Here is a 21,691-nt window from a genome sequence, read left to right as displayed (position 1 = left end):
GATCCCTCGACACCTCCATCTGCGCGTCTTTTCACGCCGATCCACAATGCGGCCACGCCGCGGTGTACTGAGAAAATATGCTGGCCTTCGTCTGCAATATTACTGGCGAGGTATGTACCGCTACATACGTCAGCATATTCGGTCATGCACCGCCTGCCAACGTCGCAAGAAACCGGCCCGCCCCGCTGCCGCTCCTTTGCTGCCGCTACCTGGCCCTGGCCGCCCCTTTGACCGCGTCGGCATTGATCTTTATAGCCCCCTTCCAACCACTTCGGCTAACAATCTCTGGGTCATCGTGGCCGTTGAACACTACCTAACACGTTATGTCGAAACGTCGGCTCTCAAATCTGCTGCTACAAACGATGTCGCTCGCTTCAATCTACACAGTCTTGTTCTTCGTCACGGTGCCCCGAAAGAACTGCTAAGTGACCGCGGCCGTGTTTTTTTCGCGGACGCCGTTGAGGCCCTGCTGAAGCAATTCCAAATCGTTCATCGCTGCACCAGCGCCTATCACCCCAGGCCAACGGCATGACTGAGCGGTTCAACCGCATACTCAGTGACATGCTCGCCATGTACGTTGACACTGCCCACTCCAACTGGGAGAAGTGCTCCCTTTCGTCACGTACGCGTATAATACGGCTGCAGACAACGGGGGGGGGGGGGGGGGGTTCTCCTTTCTTTCTCTTATAAGGCCGGGAGCCTGTATACATGCACCATGGACACCATCCTTCCCTATCGCCCTGAGCCTTCCGAGACCCCATCACTTTCTGAAGCTCACCTGCATACCGAAGAGTGCCGGCAACTTGCCCACTATTTCATTACACAGCTCCAATGGCATGAGAAGCACCGTCTGGATTCCTCGGGCCCTCCCGCGTCATACCCATCTGGCGCCCTCGTTTGGCTCTGAGTGCCTTTTTCCACTCCCGGTCTCACCACGAAACTGCTTTCTCGCTATCACGGACCTTACCGCGTTGTGCAACAAACTTCTCCCGTGAATTACATCGTTGAGCCACACGCTCCCCCTTCGGACCACCGTCGCTGGGGGCGAGAAACTGTGCACGTCGAGCGCCTCAAGTCTTATTTTGATCCGCCTATGCTTTCTACCCCGTAAGTCGCCAGGGTGGCTCCTTTTTCGGGGGGGGGGGGGGGGGAGCAACTGTAATGGGACCGAAAGGTAGACGAAGTGCAGCTGGGATTTCGAGTGACTCCTGTGCGTGTGTCCGTCGTGTCGCAGTTCGACTAACGCCAACCGACCTGCGCTTCAAATAAACACCTTTACAATATATATTGATGTACTAGTAAGATGGTTAACTAATTTTCAATAATTAACTTTTTATATAATTACAGTAGGCACCCGGTTGCAATAACAGATTCGTAGTCCGTCGTTAGTAACCGCCGTATCAGCTTTTAGAAGCTCGAAAACGCGATTGCCCTCGGCGCTGTGGCCCAACAAATTCTGGCTACATCGTCCGAAAGTACATGCGCATTTGAAGAGCATGCAGGCAAAGCAACCCCTCCACCGCACTTATAACTATTAAAAATAGCCGTATCTTGTTGAGCCACAGCGGCGAGGGTTATCGCGTTTTCGAAATTCTAAAAACTGGTATGGCGGTTCATAGCAATGGCTACAGATCTCTAATTGTAACCAGACGCCCAAATGTAATAGTTATAAGGTTAACAGAAATTAGTTAGCCAGCTTACTACTTAAGATGATTCAGCAGTTTTTTGGTGTCCGCCAAGCCTGGCCAGAAAAGCCATATTTTTGCCTCGAAAATCCTATTTTTCAAAATTACTTAGTCTGCCCTGTAACACCTGGTATATATTCTAATGGAGGAAGTCAAACATCGCCGAAATCTAGATAAACATATGGGAGTATATATATATATATATATATATATATATATATATATATATATATATATATATATATATATATATATATATATATATATATATATATATATATATATATATATATATATATATATATATATATATATATATATATATATATATATGCACAATAAATTGTTTCCGCGCGTAACTATTTTTCGGTACTTTATTACAACTTTTACTATACGAAGAAAATAAAAGAACTTTTTCTTGCTGTGTCAGGCTTCTGAGTAAAAAATCGCGAACTTCGCTTCCGGAGCTGTGCGGTGCCAGAAAGGCACTTTTCAGGGCAGCCTTAGGGCAAGATGCGTAAAGATCTCCCAACTGAATCTTTTTCTTTGTATTTTTCAGCTACTTTTAATCACTTCAGGCAAGTTTAGTAGCTCTACAGTTGACCTATATTTTTCAATATGGCCTCAAAATTGGCAGAAGTTCAAAGACGTCAAAAAAGTGACAAATTTGACTTGAATTTAAAAAAAAAAACATCATCGAATTTTATTAAAATTTGCCCTAATAATACTCAATACTCGATAATTTTAAGGCACCAAAAAGTGTTGCATTATTTTGTTTTAAAGTATAAAAATAAATACAAAACTGAGTTCATGTTTTTGTTATCTAGAATTGCTTATTACTGCCTCTTAGAAATAGTAACTGTCAGAAATTTGATTTAGCACTCACTGAACGTGGTTACATTTCATTTACCACAATATGCGAACCATCCTGAATGTTTTTACAGCTTCAACTCGCTTGTTAGCGGCGTTCTTAATGCGTCAAAATGGGAATAAATTCGCTATTTCACCTGATGAACTGGCTGCTGGCGGTCAAACGTTTTTTTTTGTATTTTCTAATTTATCATCGTTAGGTACATTGGTATGTAATCGATTTTTTAAAAATATTAGATCATTTGTCGGTTATTAGAAAAATTTTTATATAAAAAATTTATATTAATGTGTTTCTGAAGCCGACGTTTCCGTACCTGCATCTGTTTACCTCTGTGTTCAAAGGTTCTACAGGGCAATGTCAGGAGACAGAACGTCGTCTTCTGAGAGGAACAATTTATCTGCAAGATTTTTAATCAGGAGGAGTTTTAATAGGAACGCAATTTACAAATGGGATGCCGCTTTATATGCAGATTGCAATTCAGAAAATCGTAACAAGAAATTAACGGCAGCAGTTGAAGTCGGTATGCGCACAGTATATTGTCCAGCACGAAGCACAAACCAGATCACAGTCTCTTCCATTCCGAAGCAGCGGTGGAGGCCACGTAGGATGCACTGCCTTTATTTGTTTGAACGTACTTCCACATATGGAGCGTCTGAACTCCAGGCACTTTCTTTGCCATTTTCCATTCTTTTTTTCTTCGTTTCACGAAGGTCTGCAAGCTCCCTCTGTGGGAGCTCCAGAATGGTGATGTTCTTTAGCGTTCATGAGCGTCCACGATGCCGCTGGCTGTTTGTATGGCCTTACTTGCAGGCTTCCGCAAGTTGTGGTGTGATGCTCGATGTTTGACAAGCCCACCAACGCCGTCGCAAGCATTTTTGCCGTGTCCAATGGCCGAAAACATCCATTTCGTCTCTTGACATTCACTGCGTTGTAGCTCATGAAACTGATATTTATTCTTGAAGTGAGTGGGAGCCGCGTCGCTCACATATGTTATCTTGGTGTAGATTGGCGCGTTGTCTTCGAGGTGTGCTTAGATTTTCGACAGAGCCAAGTATGCATGAGCTGAATCATGAGACATATCGTCGGAAATAACGGCGTAGTTCCGAGTCGATTTTCTTGACGTGACAACGCAGGTAAACACGGTCACCTGCTTTTTCTGCCAATGGTACGCTTGTACTGCGTCTGGAAGCACAACTGTCCAGTTTTCGGCGAAATCAAAATGCAAAACAATTGCACATCTCTTGCAGCTGTGTTTTTCTTCATGTATTGCTCTTGCTTGCACAGATCTAATATAGTTGTGGGGAATCCATTTCAAGGTCATTCTTAGAAATTCTCTCATAAATGATGAAGCGGTCAGAGTCTTTTTAACGAGCTCACCGTATTCCCATGAAGCAATCAACACCTCGTCCTCGTTGCCAATTTCATAATTTTCCGAAGTGAAAATGCCATCTTCTGGACAGTGCTCACAATTCCTAAGGAAACACGACGCAGTAGGTTCCTGGCATACGCAGAGGCTCTGCATATCATCGGGAGAAAGCGACCTTCCGGACGCGTTCCGCAGTCCCACGAGGCACAACTGAAAGTTTGCACAGCACACACAAACACACACTTGCCACTGTGGCGAGCATTTCACCCACTTAGGACGCAAGGATATGAATTTTGTGAGGCCAACCTGGGAGGCAGGGTGAGCTTGCTTGTAGAGGCGGAATGCTTCTCGCAAGGACCGCGTCATGAAGCGTTTAGGTATCCATTCTTTCTCTCCCTCCTTTTCGATTCTCACAACATCCTTTTTGTTCGGAGTCTGTCTAGAGCAATCGAGTTCATCCATGGTGTAATATTCTAAAACGGTGGTAATGTCTTCTTGTTGTAGTTTACATCTTGCATATCTCTCCTGTGTTGACCATACGCCTTCCTCATCCACCATCTTCGTCGATTTTTGGATAACGTACCTCGTTGCCTCTGGAATAACTTCCTGCACATATTTCATGGTTAGGTTGCGTGGTAGCAGTGTCAGCAGCTGGCAACGCTCTTGAAAGGACGTACACCTATTGTAGGCAGCATGTAGGTTGTCCTCCCAACTGCTGCATTGCGCACACTTTTCTTCTGACGCAAGCGAAGTCTCTGGGACATTATATGCTGCCTGTATCCCCGATCGTATTTTCGTCACCATAGCTCTTGCCACCTCTTCCTGCTTTCGCTTTGCATAGGAAAGTCTGAGGCGTTTTTTTAGAGCGCTCGGTGGCTTTAGGGGCGAGATTTCGGAGGTAAGGCTGACACTTGAATTTAAATTTTCTACGATTTCTTCCCCAGGGCGGAATTCTTCTAATGTTTCGGTTGACTCTGCCTGCATATTATCTATGTCTTCCTTGAACCGACGGTAACAATTCTGACAGATGCAGTCACTTTCTCGTACTCGGAGAGCTTCTGCGGGAAGTAGGACTTTTTTGAGAGCAGCGACATTGAGTGTCTTTACACTGCGAAAATTACGTCCTTTTCCAATTCTCTGTTTGTGCCTTTTTGAGTAGTCGGCACAAAACGTTCGCCGCGGAAATCTCTTCATGAATGCAAAAGCTCACCGCTTCCGGAGATTATCGCGAGACAGAAGAGAAGGTGATGGATGCAGGGCCCAGAGCTGCTTTTCCAAAAAAAGGAGATGGACAGATGAATGAATATTTAACACAGGCTGCCCACCGTCGACTCTGATGTTCTTTCGGTCTGGCGTACGAGCTGAGACTGAGATACCAAGTATGCTTGTCGAGGGAGCGCTCCAGCGCAGAGAAAACACGTGAGTACAGAAAACGACCCCACCAGGTCTACCAGGCCTGGAAAACGACACACAAAACTCGAGATCCGAACAACATCCGCTCACAAGGGTTATCTCGGTCGAAGGTCGAAGGCTGAGGCATAACTGCCAGGCGTTCGGTGCGTTGCGATGGAAAGATGATCGTGGCGGCTAAAGCCTCGGTGCGGCGGCGGCGCACATGGTGCTGTGAAATTCAGGGTCGCGCCGGGCGTTATATAGCTATAGGAGCGGATGCCAAGCGCGTTTCATCTCTGGTGCGGCGGTAGCAGTTAAAGTCATCTTGAGAGTGCGACGGGTGCATTAATTGTTTGAAAACTACCCCTACATACACGTCACTCCAATATAACGTGCTGAAATATGCTTACAGTAATTTAGGTCCCACCGTTAGAACAGTACGAAAGCGAATAGGAGCTTTAGACCTTTGATTATAATAGAAAAAATGCTTACAAATTACACTTATGAACTCAGCAACTGTAGCGTTTAAAATGTACTTACAAAATACGAATACTAAAACCAGCTTCTGACGATTGCGCATCCTAACAGAGAATACTGAGCAGTCGTAGGGATTAAAATCATGAAGTCCGTTTTGTATTTATTTTCATACTTTAAAACAATATAATGCAATACTTTCTTAATGCGTTAAAATTTTGAAGTATTGAGTATTATTAGGGCAAATGTTAATAAATATCGATGATGTTGTTTTTTTTTAAATTCAAGTCAAAGTTGTCACTTTTTTGACGTTTTTGAACTTCAGCCAAATTTGAGGCCATATTGAAAAATATAGGTCAAGTGTAGAGCTACAAAACTTGCCTGAAGTGATTAAAAATAGCTGAAAAATACAGAGAAAAAGATTCAGTCGCGAGATCTTTACGCATCTTGCCCTAAGGCTGCCCTAAAAAGTGCCTTTTTGGCACCGCACAGCTCCGGAAGCGAAGTTTGCGATTTTTTACTCAGACGCCTGACACAGCAAGAAAACGTTTTTTATTTTCTTCGTATAGTAAATCTTGTAATAAAGTACCGAAAAAATAGTTACGCGCGGAAACAATTTATTGTGCATACAGTGATGCTCCAAACTTGCAACTTTGCGAAGTGGCAAAAACGACATTCTCCACCTCTTGTGACATACGATATTTTTCCGAGAAAACTACGAAGTATCTTGCAAAACTAACGTTCATTCCTTTGTGTGCACACATTTACCCATCACATATAAAAATATAATTGAAAACAAAAAATGATCATGGGACCTCGATTACCGTCCTTATCTGAACATGCCCATATATATATATATATATATATATATATATATATATATATATATATATATATATATATATATATATATATATATATATATATATATATATATATATATATATATATATATATATATCTTAAGCAAACGTGTCACATAAGCAATACTGCTGATTTACGCTGTTGGATCCTTCTAAGCCACTGGGACTACAGCTAACCTCATGGAGCATACCAAATAACGAATGGCAAGGGTCGCGAGAACATCTTGACATTAAAGTACAATTGGCCGCTTTGGTTAAATAGCAACACCGGTGCAGTAATCGATTGCTGCTCTATTTGACAGTCTGAAGTCGCAAAGCTGCTGAACTTATAATCGGCTGTTCAGGAGAGACGCGGCGCTTCTTCTACATGCGTTCTCATTGCCATCTACGTCAGCCTGAACAGCTCTCGTTCTGAACGAGACTCCTCGGGCTGGCGGCTCGTATCGGTCACGCTTGCCGGTGTGAACACCCGTAAGGGCTAGCCACTCCATAGCCGGTAATGATCGGTCATTCGCAGGTCTTTTCCTTTAGGTTAGTGCTGTCCTCAGCCGTCTTCTTGTCGGCCCTCAATGCGCAGTGTTCTTCTCATCGCTTGGCGGGTTCTTGCTGGCGCTGTCGTGCCGGAGGCTCTCCGCGCGCCTGCACGAGGACATGCTACGGCGCGTGCTCCTGTGCCCTGTGTCGTTCTTCGAAGCGTCGCCCCGCGGGAGACTGCTGAACAGGTTTTCTGGCGACCTCGACCTCGTAGACTGCCAGCTTTACATCACCGTTAAAGAAGTACTGCAGGCCCTCACCGTAGTCGTCGCCAGGCTAGCAGTGGTCGGAACGCAAGTCCCGGCTGCCTGTGTCCTGGGCCTCCTGGCCACCGGAGTATACATTACAGCGGTGGTGAGCGGAAAGTGGCGTTGGGTGCCTTCTGCGATATGCATTTTAGAAAATTGAAGACGTGCTCATGAAATTATTGCGTGTTTGGCGTTGTCGCGTGGTAAAGAATAAAAGGTATGAGAGGATATGTGGTTTTATTGAAAAAATATATTCAATTCTGGGGTTTAACTCCTCGAAGCGCCCCATGGGTTCACAATCTCGGACAAAAATTTTTAATATTGAAAAATTGTAAGATAATGCTATCGAAATATTGAAGGTGATGGTTCATTCTTCTGATGTGTAACAAAATCTTTCTTTTAACGTGTTTCCATCGACCGCATGTACCACGTAAGACTGCCATAAAAAAAACCTGTCGAAAACGCTTTTGACGATAGCACGAATATTCATAGCAAAAAAATAAATGATGGTCGATTTGCTTTGTTTGCCAAATGCAAAGTAGCGTGCGAGCTATTAGGTTTAAGCTTCGGTTTCGGTGTTCAGATCCAGTGTTCAAGGATGGCAGTTGTTCGGATAGCGGTAATGAGTTTATGTTCATTTTGCTCATTCTCTTCTTTACATATATAGATCCCTTTAGGAGTGCTCATACCACTCCTGGCGCAGTGGTGCAGCGGTTAAGCGATGCGCCACTGCCCTTCTATCGGAGGTGCTCACAATTGGTGGGACATGGGTTGGGTTGCGACCCAGGCTGCTCCTGCCGAGCGTCCTCCGGCTACAGACAAACAGACAGACAAAAACAAACGCACAACGGATAAATGCGGGGAATGCCCACTATAAGTGCTAGCGCACTAAAAATTCTATGCTGTCGTCGGGCGGCCCGCGGATTTATTGATTGTTATACTGAAATGTAACGTGATATGAAAATATTGCGTTTATAAACTGCCTCACGCTCAAAAATGTGCTTGTCTAGAATTACTGGGTATGATGACAGACACCGTTGTGAATTCAGGTTAATTCAGGGAAAATTTAACGCGCTGACACCACACAGCACACGGGCGCCTTTTACAGCTAACCAGCATCGAAACGCGGCTGTAGCTGCGGGGAATAAACCCGGGTCTCCGGCTCAGTAGGCGAGCGCCCGAACCACGCGCAAAGGAGGCTCGAGAACTACGAGCTTTCAATGGCTGCAGTGCAAACTTTCCGGCTTAAGTCTATAGAAAGCCACTTATTGTACTCTATTCGCTGCAGTGCACACGTAAAACAAAACAAAATAAAATGTAAACATCTGTAGCACGCGGAGAACAGTTAGTCCTTGCGGAGAATGTTTTGCTGATCGCTTTGCAGTTATGTCTCGAGGGATTGTTGGTTGGTTTCTGCTACTTCTACAAACACGTAGTACGTCGAAGCAAGAAACCAGTTTAAATCATTTATTAGACCTTCCATTTATCATACAGCTCTTAGTGCACATGACTCAAGGTGCGTGATGTGAATACTGTCTCTTGTGCATTTCATGTTTACAAAAGCTCTAGGGTCTACGCTGTGAATATCAACAGCGCAGAAGGCGAGATCGTCTGAAAAACACGAATAATTTGGGTCAACTTAGCGCGTGGAACCGTCAGTCAACAAACTGATGGGACGTTTGTGCTAAACCTCCCATATACCAAACGCTCTTAGTGGAGATTGCAAAAGATGTGTTTCGTGAATATTCTTGCTTGTGCATTTGACGTTTTCATTACCTCTACGCGATGAATTGCGGCATAGGAGGCGGGATTGTTGTGTGACATTCTAGAATAATTTTGCCGTGTAGATATCTAACAGCTGTCAGTGTAGATTACGCAACATGCGTTCGGTGAATAATGGAGTCTTCTGCAGTGATAAACAGAGCGTTCTTCTCGTGCATGTTTTTCCCAGCGTATCTTCGAAGCTTCTTAAGTCTTCGCTAGCAGGCCTTAGAGCCATTCAGTTGATACGAAATCTAGTAATTTCTCCATTTCTGTGACAAATACGCTGACGCCATGTGTCTGATTCCGGCCATCGCGCTCCTGTGCACACGTAGGTGGCCGCGGTACGGACATCCAATGTGTTTCGCTCCCTGGAGAATGCCTGCATGTCCCGAGTGCTTCAACACGTGGCTGAGACCCGAGACTCGATGAGCAGCGTGCGTTGCTACGGCGCCATGTCCCTGTTCTGCCGGCGCTTCTACCGGCTCATAGATGGCGCCATGCGCTACTCCTGGGCGATGATAGCGTGCGTGCGCTTCACGCGCGTCACCGGAAGCCTCGCCGGACTAAGCGCCGTCTTCGCCGCAGTGCTGGCCCTGTCGATCTCAAGTTCGCCTCACACCATCACCGAGGATGGCCTGGTGCTGAGCACCGCCATTTCGGTGGGTTCACAATGCCGCTTTGTGCGACTCCTGGGCACAATAACACGATACGCTCACGTTTCAAAAGATACCCGATTTATTCCCAGACCCACTGTCTCTCCCCAAGGCATTCCGATTTTCCTGAAAGCAGCCGTCGTACTGCTCAGGCTGAAAGTCTCTCGACTTCGGGCTCGGTCCTCTTGTCACCTCTCCCAGACAGCGAAGCGTCTTTGCAATGCATACACGAGATCTAGCGCTTTGCTGCACAAGTGCCTACTGCGTTATGACGAGTGTAAAACGTGGGGAGCTTCACTTTATTGGCGGACGTGTGTGATGGCTGAAAAAGTGAAGGCTACACCACTTCCTTATGCTGCCTGAGAATTGATGCGGTGCACAAACACAGGCACTCTTTGTTCAGCTCAGTAGGGGGCCTCATTGAACTCAGGAAGGTAAACTAGTTGCTTAGAGGCATGCGCGGTTGCCGCAGCCTATTATTACCAATAAGGTGTACTACAGCCTGCCTAAAAATGTAGTACCGCTACCTCTCTTTTAGGCGATTTCGGTGTGGTGGAGATCGACATGATTCCTTTTGGAAGCACAGACACTATGCAGAAGAGAAAATTACGGGGTTTCAGGTGACTCTCCACGAATACGATGTAATATATATATATATATATATATATATATATATATATATATATATATATATATATATATATATATATATATATATATATATATATATATATATATAATGGCTAAACTACTGCTACATTGCTGTGAGAAGCGCCCTGGCAGCGGTGGTGCCGCGGATCTATAACTTCGCGACCACGCTGTTCATCAGTAAGCGCACAATAAGCAGACGGTGGTTCCGTCGACGCTAAGAACATAGCCGAAGGGGCAGCCAAGCCAAAGGATTCCTTTCTACTCTAGCGATCGATGCCCCCAACTCGCAGTAGACGACAAAAAGTCATGTTGTTTTCAATTTTCTTATAAACATTCAAAACACCCCGGGCCTAAAAAAAACACGTTTGCTTTTTCTGAGCGTATTTTGATGAAGCAACGTCCTCGGCTTCCGTAATTAGTTGAGGGGGGCGTAACTGTTTGCCTTTAGTTAATCCAATTTGTTGTTTCGTGGGTGCTTCCTATTGCGCTCATTTTCCTATCTTCTATTCTATTTTTCACTTGTTTCATAGTGAAGCGGCCTTTATTACTGCATATTTTTATAAGCAATGGGCCGAGGGTGGAATTTGTAATATGCAAGTAATGTTACCGTGTTCAAATGTCAATTACCTGCGGCCAAGCTCATGGAGGAAGCATTGCCAGTTTGCGCTGCATTTGACAGTAGCGCAGTCCCCGGTTTCTCAAGTTTTTAACAGATATTGCTACGAACCAAGCGAATGGCGGCAACGCGGAAGAAGGTGTGTTTGCTGGACGCGTGGTCGCTGGCCGAATTAATGGCGCCCTGTGCCTAGTGTTCCTTTTGCGCCTTGTGCTTGTGCCTTGGCTCTGTGTTTCTACGTGCTGCGACGGCCTTCTGCCCCGTAACAATATAGATTCAAGGGAAGTGTCGTTTTTCGATCATCACCGGGATACTTCATATCGAGCAGCAAAACCGTCGAGAAAGACATTGCTCGCGCCGTCTGGAAAAACTTTCGGTTGTTTTTACCGACATTTACAAACATTTCGCCATGGTAACAGGCTCTAGATTGGCTTAATGGTTTGTGCGAAGTGATGCGCAATGCGCTGAGCTGCGCAGCAGGAGCTAATCTGAAATCCCTCAATTCAATGTGAAGAATTAAGCTGCCAGCATGAGGTTCGCAAAGAAACGCCTGGTGTGTATATGCCACAAAATGAGAAGCGTAATTTTATTGGACGAATCTAAGTTCTCGTTGCGTGAGAGTGAAATGATTCATAATATATATCGCCCCAAGCACACCTGATATGATACTCATCATCGACTTCCGATGTTAAACAATTGAGTCGGAACTACAATGGCATGGGGCTGATTGCAAGCTAATGCAGTTGTCTGCTTCACATAGGTCAAGGTTGCGTGAGCTGAGGGATTTACTGGAGAATTCTAAATGATGCTGTGCTTCCTTAGGCATGCAGAAAATTTCTGAGTATGTGTTTCAACAGAAAGACGACCCGCAGTACTCGCCGACGTTTGTGAAAAAGTGGTAACAGAAAAAAATCCCGGAATGTATGCAGTGTCCAAGCCAGTCTACTTCCATTAATTGAATTGAGCATGTTTGGAAGCGCTTCGCGTGTCCTCCGCGAGACAAAAATCCACATTTGCCCCCCAAAAAATCGAACAGCTAGTTCAAAAGCGGGGAACATGGACTAGATGATTACTGACGGATTCTTGGTGGTATAAAGGAATGGTTGAAGGAATGCGAAGTGACCACGGTATTACGTAACTGTGCAAGGGCATTCTTGAAAATCTTTTGTAATGAAGAAAAATTGGCAGGAAGGTTACCACTGGTTAACGTTGGGATTCAGCGGCATCTATTAGAGTATTTGTACCTTAGGATATGTTATGGTGGAGAATATGAGAGCGACCTCACATCTGTTTATTTCTAAGGCCCTCTTTTTAGTTTCCACGCAGTCGTTTTCCGCCTAACTCTGTTCTCCAGTCAACTGTTCTAGAAGCGCAGCGCAGCCGATGATACTCTCCCGGGCGGTGCGTTTCGCAGCAGCTGTAGCAGATCTGGCTACATTCCTCCGCTCTTCGCCCTTACCATCCCCCTTCCTCTTCTTCCTTCCGCGATAACCAAGTTCCGGATGGTTACCGTGGCACGCCTTCCTACACTCTTGCCATAACCACATTCATAACCAATACAACCATCCTTTTCCTTCTAGGGTCACTACTATCTGATTGGTTCCCAAGGCAGCCACGTACCAATTGCCTCCTCTCACGCTCCCATCATACTCTCCTCCTTCCAAGGTAGCCACCTTAGGGACGGTTACCGTAGCAAACATCCTCTGGTTGCACGCCTCCCTACGCCCTTCGCATAAACACTCCTTCCAGGGTAGCTATCCTCCCGGTGGTTTCCGTGGCGACCGCCACCCGGTTGCGCCTTCTTACGCTTTCGCCATATCCGCCTCCTCCCAGGCCAACCATCCTGCGGTTGGGGATTCTTCCGCTCTCCCGATACACTCCTCCTTCCACAGTAACCACCATCCGGATGGTTCCTGCGGTAGCCACCTACAGGCTACACATTTGTCCACTCACGTGATACCTTCCTCGTTGCATAGTAACAGCGGGCGTTTAACGTGCCCGCTGTATATACCTCAGATACCTTAACGCAGTCCAAGGAACAGCTCTTTATTAGATTTGCTCTGAGAATAAATTGTGGCTCAATATTACGATAAATATATTGGTTTCTATTGTGGAAAAGGTCTAATATCGTCCGCCCGTTAAGGTGAAGCGTAAAGTATCCGTGCGGTAAAAAAGTTCTTTTCGAAAAACTGGAATATCATATCTTTTTGTTTGCGCCTGTATGCTGTGGTCATCTGGCAACGACGATCCGTTTGACAGCAAAGCCTAGAGGCTTCACGTTTCGCCGCACCATACTCCACCAAGCTCCAGCCTTAACACACCGACTTGAGCCGGTGGCCATAACCTGGGTCATGCAGTAGTTCTCTCTCTGTCTCTTTCTCGCGGATCACCTGGTTTTGTCGTTTACGACGCATCTTCCCACGTTCACAAGCCTGTTTATCTTGGTTGCTGATTGTGGCCGATCTGACTGTCCTACGTCTGCCATTGCAAATGAACACCACGCCCAGCGCTTTTCGCAGCACTAGCTGCGTGCGCATCTGGCGTCCGGTCCCACTGAATATGCCCTGCCACCCTGTTTGCAGAAAGCGGCCGGAGTTCACGCGGCGTGGTGCACAGAACCACGCGGTGGCTTGTTCCCTATAAGTGCGATGCGAACTGTACAAATTAGGACCCCCGTATTCATTACTAAATATTCAAGTATTAGAGGATCAAAAGAAGGCAAGAACTAATCTCCTCTATGTTTCATTAGTTTATATAAAATAATTAGGCTTCACCTGGCAGCCGACAGCGAATTTCGCACAGAGCAAAACACTCCATTATACGGGGTGTTCACTTGGCTCATTTCTTTCGGAATGTCATGCGCGTTCCCTGTGCAGATTCCCACGATGCTGTCCGCAATGAATGCAGCCCTGTTCTTCGCCTTCATCTCGGCGGTCGCCTTCGAGCGGGCTGTCGAATACACTAAGTTGCAGCCTGAGGTGAGCAGATAGCTGGGTGCCTTTTTCCCGTCCTAGGTCAGAGAATGTGCGCCAACTGTGTTTCAAGCATTGTGGTATCCTTCAGCAACGCTTGCAACTTCCTTTTCTTCCGCGGTAACCTTATACTTCATTAATTTCTCTAGCAACCGGTTCAGGTTGTGCTTTGCGCTTGCTGAACTAGGCTTGAAGGAGCGCAGGTGGTAACCATTATAGATCTGAATAAAGCGCTTGCCCTGCCTTTGTTCTCTTCGCATGTGCCGCGTTATTATTTTAGAAAAGGCGGTGAGAACGCTTCAGCCTTTAGGTTGGTCAGAATGAAGAACATTTGTATCTGCCAATATTAATTACTGGTTTTGTACCAGTTATATATACATATATATTAGGGAGAAGAAGAGAGAGAGAGCCGACAAGGGCAGGGAAATGAGGTCATCTCTATAACATATATACAGGGTGTCCAAGCTACTTTTAGCCAATTGTTTTAGAAATAAGCCATGGCAGTCTAAGCAGACGCGCTCAAACGCCTGTTGCTGGTTATTGTATGGAGAAACTCGCACTATTTTTTGTATTGGTTTTAATTGAATAATTAGTCGAGAATAATTAACCAACTTCGCAAGCAACGAAGATAGGCGAAAAATTCTAATTAGAAAGCTGTAGAACGGTTCGCGAAACGACCCACTGAACAGTTTCTAATTTTCCATGTATTACGTATCGTTTTTTTTTTCGCTGTCTGCGGATGCCCGCGAAATAAAAGAAATGCGACGTGTCATGCCCGCTTACGCACCCGATTGCAGTGCCCTCAAACACTCCGCCCGACAGACAGACGGCTCATTTAGCCCGGTGTGCTGCTGCTTAAAAAGGTGACAGGGCTGCGACGCAGGCGCTGGCTGCGCGATTTACGCGAGCACAAGCGATAAGGACTGTGTCTGCTTGTCACTATCAAGCACCACAAGGGCATACCGCTGACCTATATCGCACACCCAGCTGCTGCGTCGCTGTTCTGTCACCGTTTAAGCGGCAGCACACCGTGATAAATTATCTGTTCGTTCCTACACGGAACGTTTGGGAGCACTGGAATTGCGGCGCGCAACAGGCATTTCAAGCGGTGTTTTTTTTTGTATTTTGTGGGCGTCTGCAATGAGCGAAAATAAGCTGATACGTAATAGATGCGGAGTTCAAAACTGCTCAATCAGACGTCTTGCGTTCCGTTCTACAAAATTCGCATTGGAATTTTTCGCCTATGTTCCTTGCTTGCGGAGTTGATTAATTAACCCCGACTTATTATGCAGTCAAGCACAATACAAAAATAATGTCACTTGCTCCATACAACAGCCAGAAGCATACGTTTCGTGGCGTCGTCTTAGAGTGCCTCGGCGTATTTTTAAACTCTGGCTAAAGCTAGCTGGAACACTCTGTATAAAAGAAGAAAAGTCATTGCAGCCATGGGATGCATACAGGAATGTTGCTTTTGTTTTTAATAGTTTAATTACTTCGTGGCTGAGAGATAAATCATAAGAAAGCAGAAGAACCACATGCCGCCGGTGGGATCCAAACCCATCGCCTGTGTCTGGGTTTGGATCCTGTCGGCGGCAGGTGGTCGTTTTTTCTTCTTGGTTTCTAATCACTTATCTTTCAGCCACGAAACATATAGAAGCTAAGAAGCCTGAATCTATCAGATTCAATGATGACGAAGAACATTCTTTAGCGTAGTAGTAATGCGCATGTGTGTGGTCTTGATAATTCTCGAGCCATCGGTTTGCGTCCCAGAAACTAGAGGCAAGATGATTCCCCCGTAAATTAAAGCTGAAAGCAATTGCAGAGCGTCTTTAGACAATTATAAGGAGAAGGAAAAATTGCCAATAATTGAGCAATGGTACGTGACTCTAACGCTCATCGAAGTGTTTGTACTCCTGTTAAACTCGATTCGTGGTATCAACTGGGCCGTAGTGTGGTTATGGGGAGACACATCTGGACAGGTAAGCATGAATCCAGTAAGTCCATTGCAGAACAATGAGGGATGGCCGTGTATTCAAGGTATCTCAATAAAGTAACTACCCAGCTCATCTGACCAAATTCATTGGCCATTGAAATATTATTACTAATTTTGTGCTTTGAACTACTCACTGCGCCCTTCTGCGCGAGCGCTTGTGCTGCAGATCTTTGTGACCACTGCAGGACGCCTGCGACGAAGACGAGGCTGCCCTGAAGTCTAAAGAAAAGCAGTTCGTGCAGGCCCTGCACGAAACTGGTTCGCAAAAAGCGTGGCCTTCTGGAGGGAACATAGTTTTTGAGAACTTCACGGCCTCTTACAATTCAGGATTGTTGTCGCCCGTGCTGAAGAACGTCTCCTTCGTCATAACACCGCGCGAGAAGGTACGTCGAGCCATGCGCACTTTTGGCTGTAAGGTACGCAGCTTATGTAGAAATAAAGTGAACCAATCTATAGCGCTATGCGGAGACATTGGGAGAAAACAAGCTCAGAAACAACTGCGCTAGACTATTCCGAATGGGTCAGAACAACAGCGGTTGCAAAATTTAGTACAACGGATTTTAACAATTTATTAACGACATTGTATCCGTACTCAGCACAAGAAGTGATCCACTTGCCATCTTGGAGGCTGCAGTAGGGCTTTTAAGAGGCTCATGGCTGACAAGTGCCACGTGGTAGCAAGCAGTTATACTGGTACGGAAGCCAAAACTATAAAATAGCCTACCGCCACGTTGTCCAAATAAGGCGAGCTGCAAGATGTACATGTACATACTTCCTGAAACCAAGGAAAGGATACAGGGTCTTCGGAGATTCAACGTGACATGAGTAACCCCTAGCAGGCGGAGACGGGCTTGAAAATTCAGTAAGGGACTCTATTCGTAGAGTTCAAGACTAATGGACTCGACGAATACTATCGGCAATGTAGGAGTTGCCCTTTTTTTTTTGTCGTGGATGAGCCTTTTGCGACTATGTGCTGCCGATGGCACGGAAAAAGAAGTATTCAGAGAAAGGCTGGCAGACTGCCCGCAAGCGGACCCAGTGCGCTGTCCTACAATGCGCAAAGGACAGACGAGGGAGGTAGGAGACATGTAGATAGAAAAGCTTAAAATACGAGGATGACAGCGGAGAAGTGAACAGGACGAGCGCTAAACTTAAAAAAAAGTTAGCTGTGGTTCAACCGAACTGAACGCAGTAAGGCGAGCAAAAGCTCTGTTTAGCGTGCTTACACATGTTTGAGCTTCGATTAAACTTTACTGCATGTCAATGGTTTGGCTTGGACGGCAACGATGCATCGTCGAAGCACTGGTTCCGGCACGTTAGTCATCGATGTCTCTGTGTGAAAATAAACGCGCGCCACACGATTTTACATAGGGAATTGCGCGTCAAACGATTTTTGACAGTTGCGAGAGTGCCGTCGGCTCCGCATACGCAGCTGTGGCGATGCGCAGTGAGTCACGTGATTCGATACTTGCGAGGTGAGCGAGCACCGTCGGCAGCTGTGGCGAGGCGTGGCGAATCATGTGACATGACGTCAGAGCCAAGCCTCCGCTCCTCCTGGTTTGAAGGTCAAATTGCATAGCCACATAACCCTCAGCTTTGCACGGCAGGAGTAAGGCTCTCGCTATAAAAGTCGTTTATTGAACAACACAGATCCTAGCGGGAGGACTGCGCCTGTGCAGAGCAATTTCACACCTTCTGGCGCTGATCCTATAAGCTAAATGAGAAATTGGCGAAATAGGTGAACACAGGGTTCAGAATAAGACAGAAAAAGTTTAGGTACTCGAAAAACGTGTTCTTTCTTGGACATATCAACTGCGTAAGTACGAGCGAACGGTCCCTTAGAGAACAATGTTTGCCGCTGCAAACAGCTTAAGTTCGGGCCCTACCTCATGCCTAGCAATTAGCAGTGTGTTTTGAAGCAGAGGGTGACATTGGCAGTTATTGCAATTGGGTGGAAGGTTGGATCTATTACCATTATCTACGCACCTGGTAATCTCTCTTATTCCGTTGTTTACACAGCGACTCATCTGACCAATATAGCCTTTACAACAGTTGAATGGGATGTTATACACAACGCCCTCGGTGCATGGAACAAATTTTTGTGCCCTTCTTTTCAATTCCAGACTTCGTTAAATTTTCACCATTCGCCATACGCCAAAGCTTAGACAGTTTACATGGCCCCTTGAAACGATATTTACATCATTCTCGATCTTAATCACGACCTAGAAAAAGCCCAAATTACTACTCTGCATTTAGTAGACGAAGAGTAGGAGAGGACCTGAATAACGCGTGCGAGAACGTCTCAGCTATAAGAGCATCAAGAAGGTCACACCGTGGGCTTGTGGGAAGCGCCGATGTTTTGGAAGCATCTACAGATAACAGCTCGGCTTTCCAATCGGCGCCATTTTAACCGCCGCGCAGGTAGGCATCGTTGGCCGCACGGGGGCCGGCAAGTCGTCCCTCATCCTGGCCCTGCTCGGAGTGCTAGCGCCATCCGCCGGTCGCATCGTCATTGACGGCGTCGACGTGGCCTTGGTGCGAAAGAGGAGGCTGCGCTCCGCCATCACTGTCATACCTCAGGTTGGTGAGGCACCTGGTGGCCTCCTGCAGGAAGACCAGAGCAGTTTTTGAGTAGCGCATAAAACTGACAAAATTTGTTCTCGCTGGCTTCGCGATATACGGAGTATCAGTAGTAAAATAACGCAAATGATAGCCCTGAAATGAAGGCAGTTTAATACAGCCAAGCGCGCTACTCTGCTTCTAGTCTTCCACTGAAGCTATGCGTCAATTCATGCTCTATGAAGGCTGGTGCTGGCATAACTGCCGCAGACCTTTCACGGGGACTCAATAATGCCGCCTTTGTTCTCAGCCCGGTCAATAAAAAACCCTATCATTTCTTGGATTACAAAGAAATTCTCCTAGCTAATATTCTTTTTTTATTCCAGATGTTTGCCATTAGGCACAATGAGAAAGAGAGGGAAAGTTCGAATAAAGAGTGTAAACAAACCTCGCTTGAAAAGTGGCAAAGGTTCTCGAGAAAGTGTTTATCAAGAGTCCACTTGCGATAGTCGTCTTCAACGTCCTATCGCAGGCCTACCTTCCTTAGGAAGCATCGTCTCACGGAGGCTGCAGCCGGGCAAGTCAGTCCACAGCAGGTATTTTGCGTCACACATTTCAGGCGCAGCACCACAGTGGGGACACTTGTCGGTCAGTTCTAAGTGTTTGTCATGCCACCGATGACGCACAGAGGGAGTCAGAGCCGCCCCGGCCCGAACCCGGCGCACGGATACCTACTCCTCCCGAGTGAGACTACGGGGGAGAGGGTACGAACACGGAGGAATTAGAGCACGTGCTCGCTGACGCAAAGCTTGTTTCTCGGAAACATGGGACAGGAACGGATGTTGGGGAAGAGGGGAAGTGGCGGGATATGTGATGTGTCAAGGTGTGTCATTGTATTTCATGAATATTATGCGGATCGTGAGCATGGCCGCGAATCCAGTGTTTACGCACAGGACAGGGGTATTTTTGAAGAGTTGGTGAATAGATTGTGTAAATTGGAATGTTCTACAGAAAGCATTAGGCTGCTTAAGAGCGGCAAGGGAGTCAGTGTAAATATGAACAATATTGAAAATGGGTACGAGTGAAAGGGAAGCAATTGCATTGTATATCGCTTGAAGCTCCAAGGCAAGGGGGGTGCTTTTATCCGCGCTTTATGTAGCGCAGGAGCTAAGATTAGGATAGGAGGGACTGTAAAATTTCGGTAACTCTCTGCACTGCTGTGTGTGATGCATCGGTTTATATTATGCACCCTGGAGGTAGATGCGCGGCGGATATCGCCAGCGAAGCAGAGGAGCGATTGTCTGTGAGTTGACAGCATGACCATTGAGGAAGAGTATGTGAACAATGAAGCTGGAGCGACATCTTGCGTGCTCTGTTTGCCTGACGCTGGTCAATGATTTCACTTAATATATTAAGTTGAGCGTACTCTTGCAGAGTGGGTATGAGCGTAATACGAGGAAGATATGGTATGGCCCGCATAGCCTCCCGATTGATTGCTTCAAGGGAGTCTCACTGTCGACGGGTAAGGCGACGAAATTGGTCCTGGTACACTATCCGTGAATTGAGGACGTAGCGCACAAGCTGACAGGCAATATCAGAACGCGCTCCGCCAGAGCGCATGGCTATGCGTTGAATCAGACCAAGAATAGCATGAGCCGATTTACGGGTCGCGTTTAGACACGGGGTCTCATTCCCACATGTACGAAGCAGAAGACCTAGAACGCCCACACTTTCTAGAAGTGTGTGATGAGAGGCTAGTTGGTAAGACATTCTGAAGACATAAGACTACGCAGGAGACAGGACAAAGAAAAGATGCAGACAGGACGAGCGTAGTCCTGTCTGCATCTTTTCTTTGTCCTGTCTCCTGCGTAGATTTATGTCTTCAGCACACTTTCTACTTGAGGAAAGTGAGAATTATCTACCGTGAAGGTCATAGGGGCTGCTTTCCGTAAGCCACATATGTTTCCAATGCGAATGAAACAAGATTTCTGACACGATAGGGTCAGACCCAAAGAGGGGAGTCGTGATGTTAAGGCATCCAGCGCTTGCTGGAGCGCCAACTGTTGCACAGGCGCATCTGGATGTTAGGAGCACAAGGTTATGTCGTCTGCATACGCAAGGACGCGTACAGAAGGCATTTTTTCCAGGACTCGGACAAGAGGTATAAAAGTTAGGTGAAATGTGGGGGCGAGGACGGAGCCCAGGGGTACACCGCGGTTGAAGGTAAAGTGATCAAAAGGCCTCCCATGGACGCGTACACTGAAGGTTCTGTTCGTTATAAATTAGTGAATTGAGAGAAGAAACCGATACTGGAGACCGAGATCTTGAAGGGTGCCAAGAATTGCAGATTGAAACATGTTTTCATTGGCCTTGGTGATGTCAGTAGCGATCACCGTACGAAGATGACTATGGGGAGAATGGTCAAGTACGTCCGCAGCCAAAACTGCCAGAACGTCTTCCATTCCACTTTGAGGGCGGAACCCAATTTGAGACTCTGGAAAACAATCATTCGATTCCAGCCACCACGACAAGCGAACTGCTAGAATGTGTTCATAAAGCTTGCAGATAGTAGGCGCAAGTGAAATAGGGCGGAGGGTGGAAAAAGAAACTGGCGGCTGACCTGATTTGGGTATTGGTACAATGATAGAATGTTTCCACTCTGCAGGAATAACTCCAGAATGCCATACCTCATTGAATGTATCAAAGAAGGACTGTAAAGCAGGTCCTTCCAAAATGCGGAACAACGAGTTAGGTACGCCGTCATGTCCGGGAGCTAATATTTTTACCTCTAATAGGTCTTTGCTTTTCGCTGGCTTGACAAGCAGGTTACATCTTCATTCTTCCCAGGCCGAAATTACAATTCCCTTGAAAATGAAGATTGTCATAGTTGCACGCAGATAACTAATACATAAAACTACTAAAATGTATTGTTTTGAAGAGCTTGCCAAAGGAACAACAATGTGAAGTCTATAATAAGGTGAGGTTAGGAAATGCGTCAATCACCGCAAAATAAATTGCAGCACATTCATCATCATCATCATGAGCCTTAC

General features: G+C 46.1%; 1 protein-coding gene across 2 annotated transcripts in view; it reads left to right on the top strand.

The window, feature by feature from the left end:
* The window catches only part of LOC144121974 (ATP-binding cassette sub-family C member 3-like), an 88,280-nt gene that overhangs the window by 53,647 nt on the left and 12,942 nt on the right, over positions 1-21,691 (top strand). The window contains exons 10-15 of one of the 2 annotated variants that reach the window (XM_077655442.1): positions 7,229-7,539; positions 9,530-9,856; positions 13,994-14,095; positions 16,268-16,465; positions 18,504-18,662; positions 19,174-19,204. In XM_077655442.1, coding sequence (XP_077511568.1) covers positions 7,229-7,539; positions 9,530-9,856; positions 13,994-14,095; positions 16,268-16,465; positions 18,504-18,662; positions 19,174-19,188 — 1,112 coding nt within the window. In that variant the 3' untranslated portion in view covers positions 19,189-19,204. Of the gene's footprint in view, positions 1-7,228; positions 7,540-9,529; positions 9,857-13,993; positions 14,096-16,267; positions 16,466-18,503; positions 18,663-19,173; positions 19,205-21,691 lie in introns of those variants that run through there. The other variant, XM_077655441.1, reaches the window with a different exon arrangement.

The sequence above is a fragment of the Amblyomma americanum genome, chromosome 2 (assembly GCF_052857255.1).
Source record: "Amblyomma americanum isolate KBUSLIRL-KWMA chromosome 2, ASM5285725v1, whole genome shotgun sequence".
Lineage (NCBI taxonomy): Eukaryota > Metazoa > Arthropoda > Arachnida > Ixodida > Ixodidae > Amblyomma > Amblyomma americanum.
The sequence above is the reverse complement of the archived record's forward strand: the minus strand, read 5'-3'. Positions and strand labels throughout refer to the sequence as shown.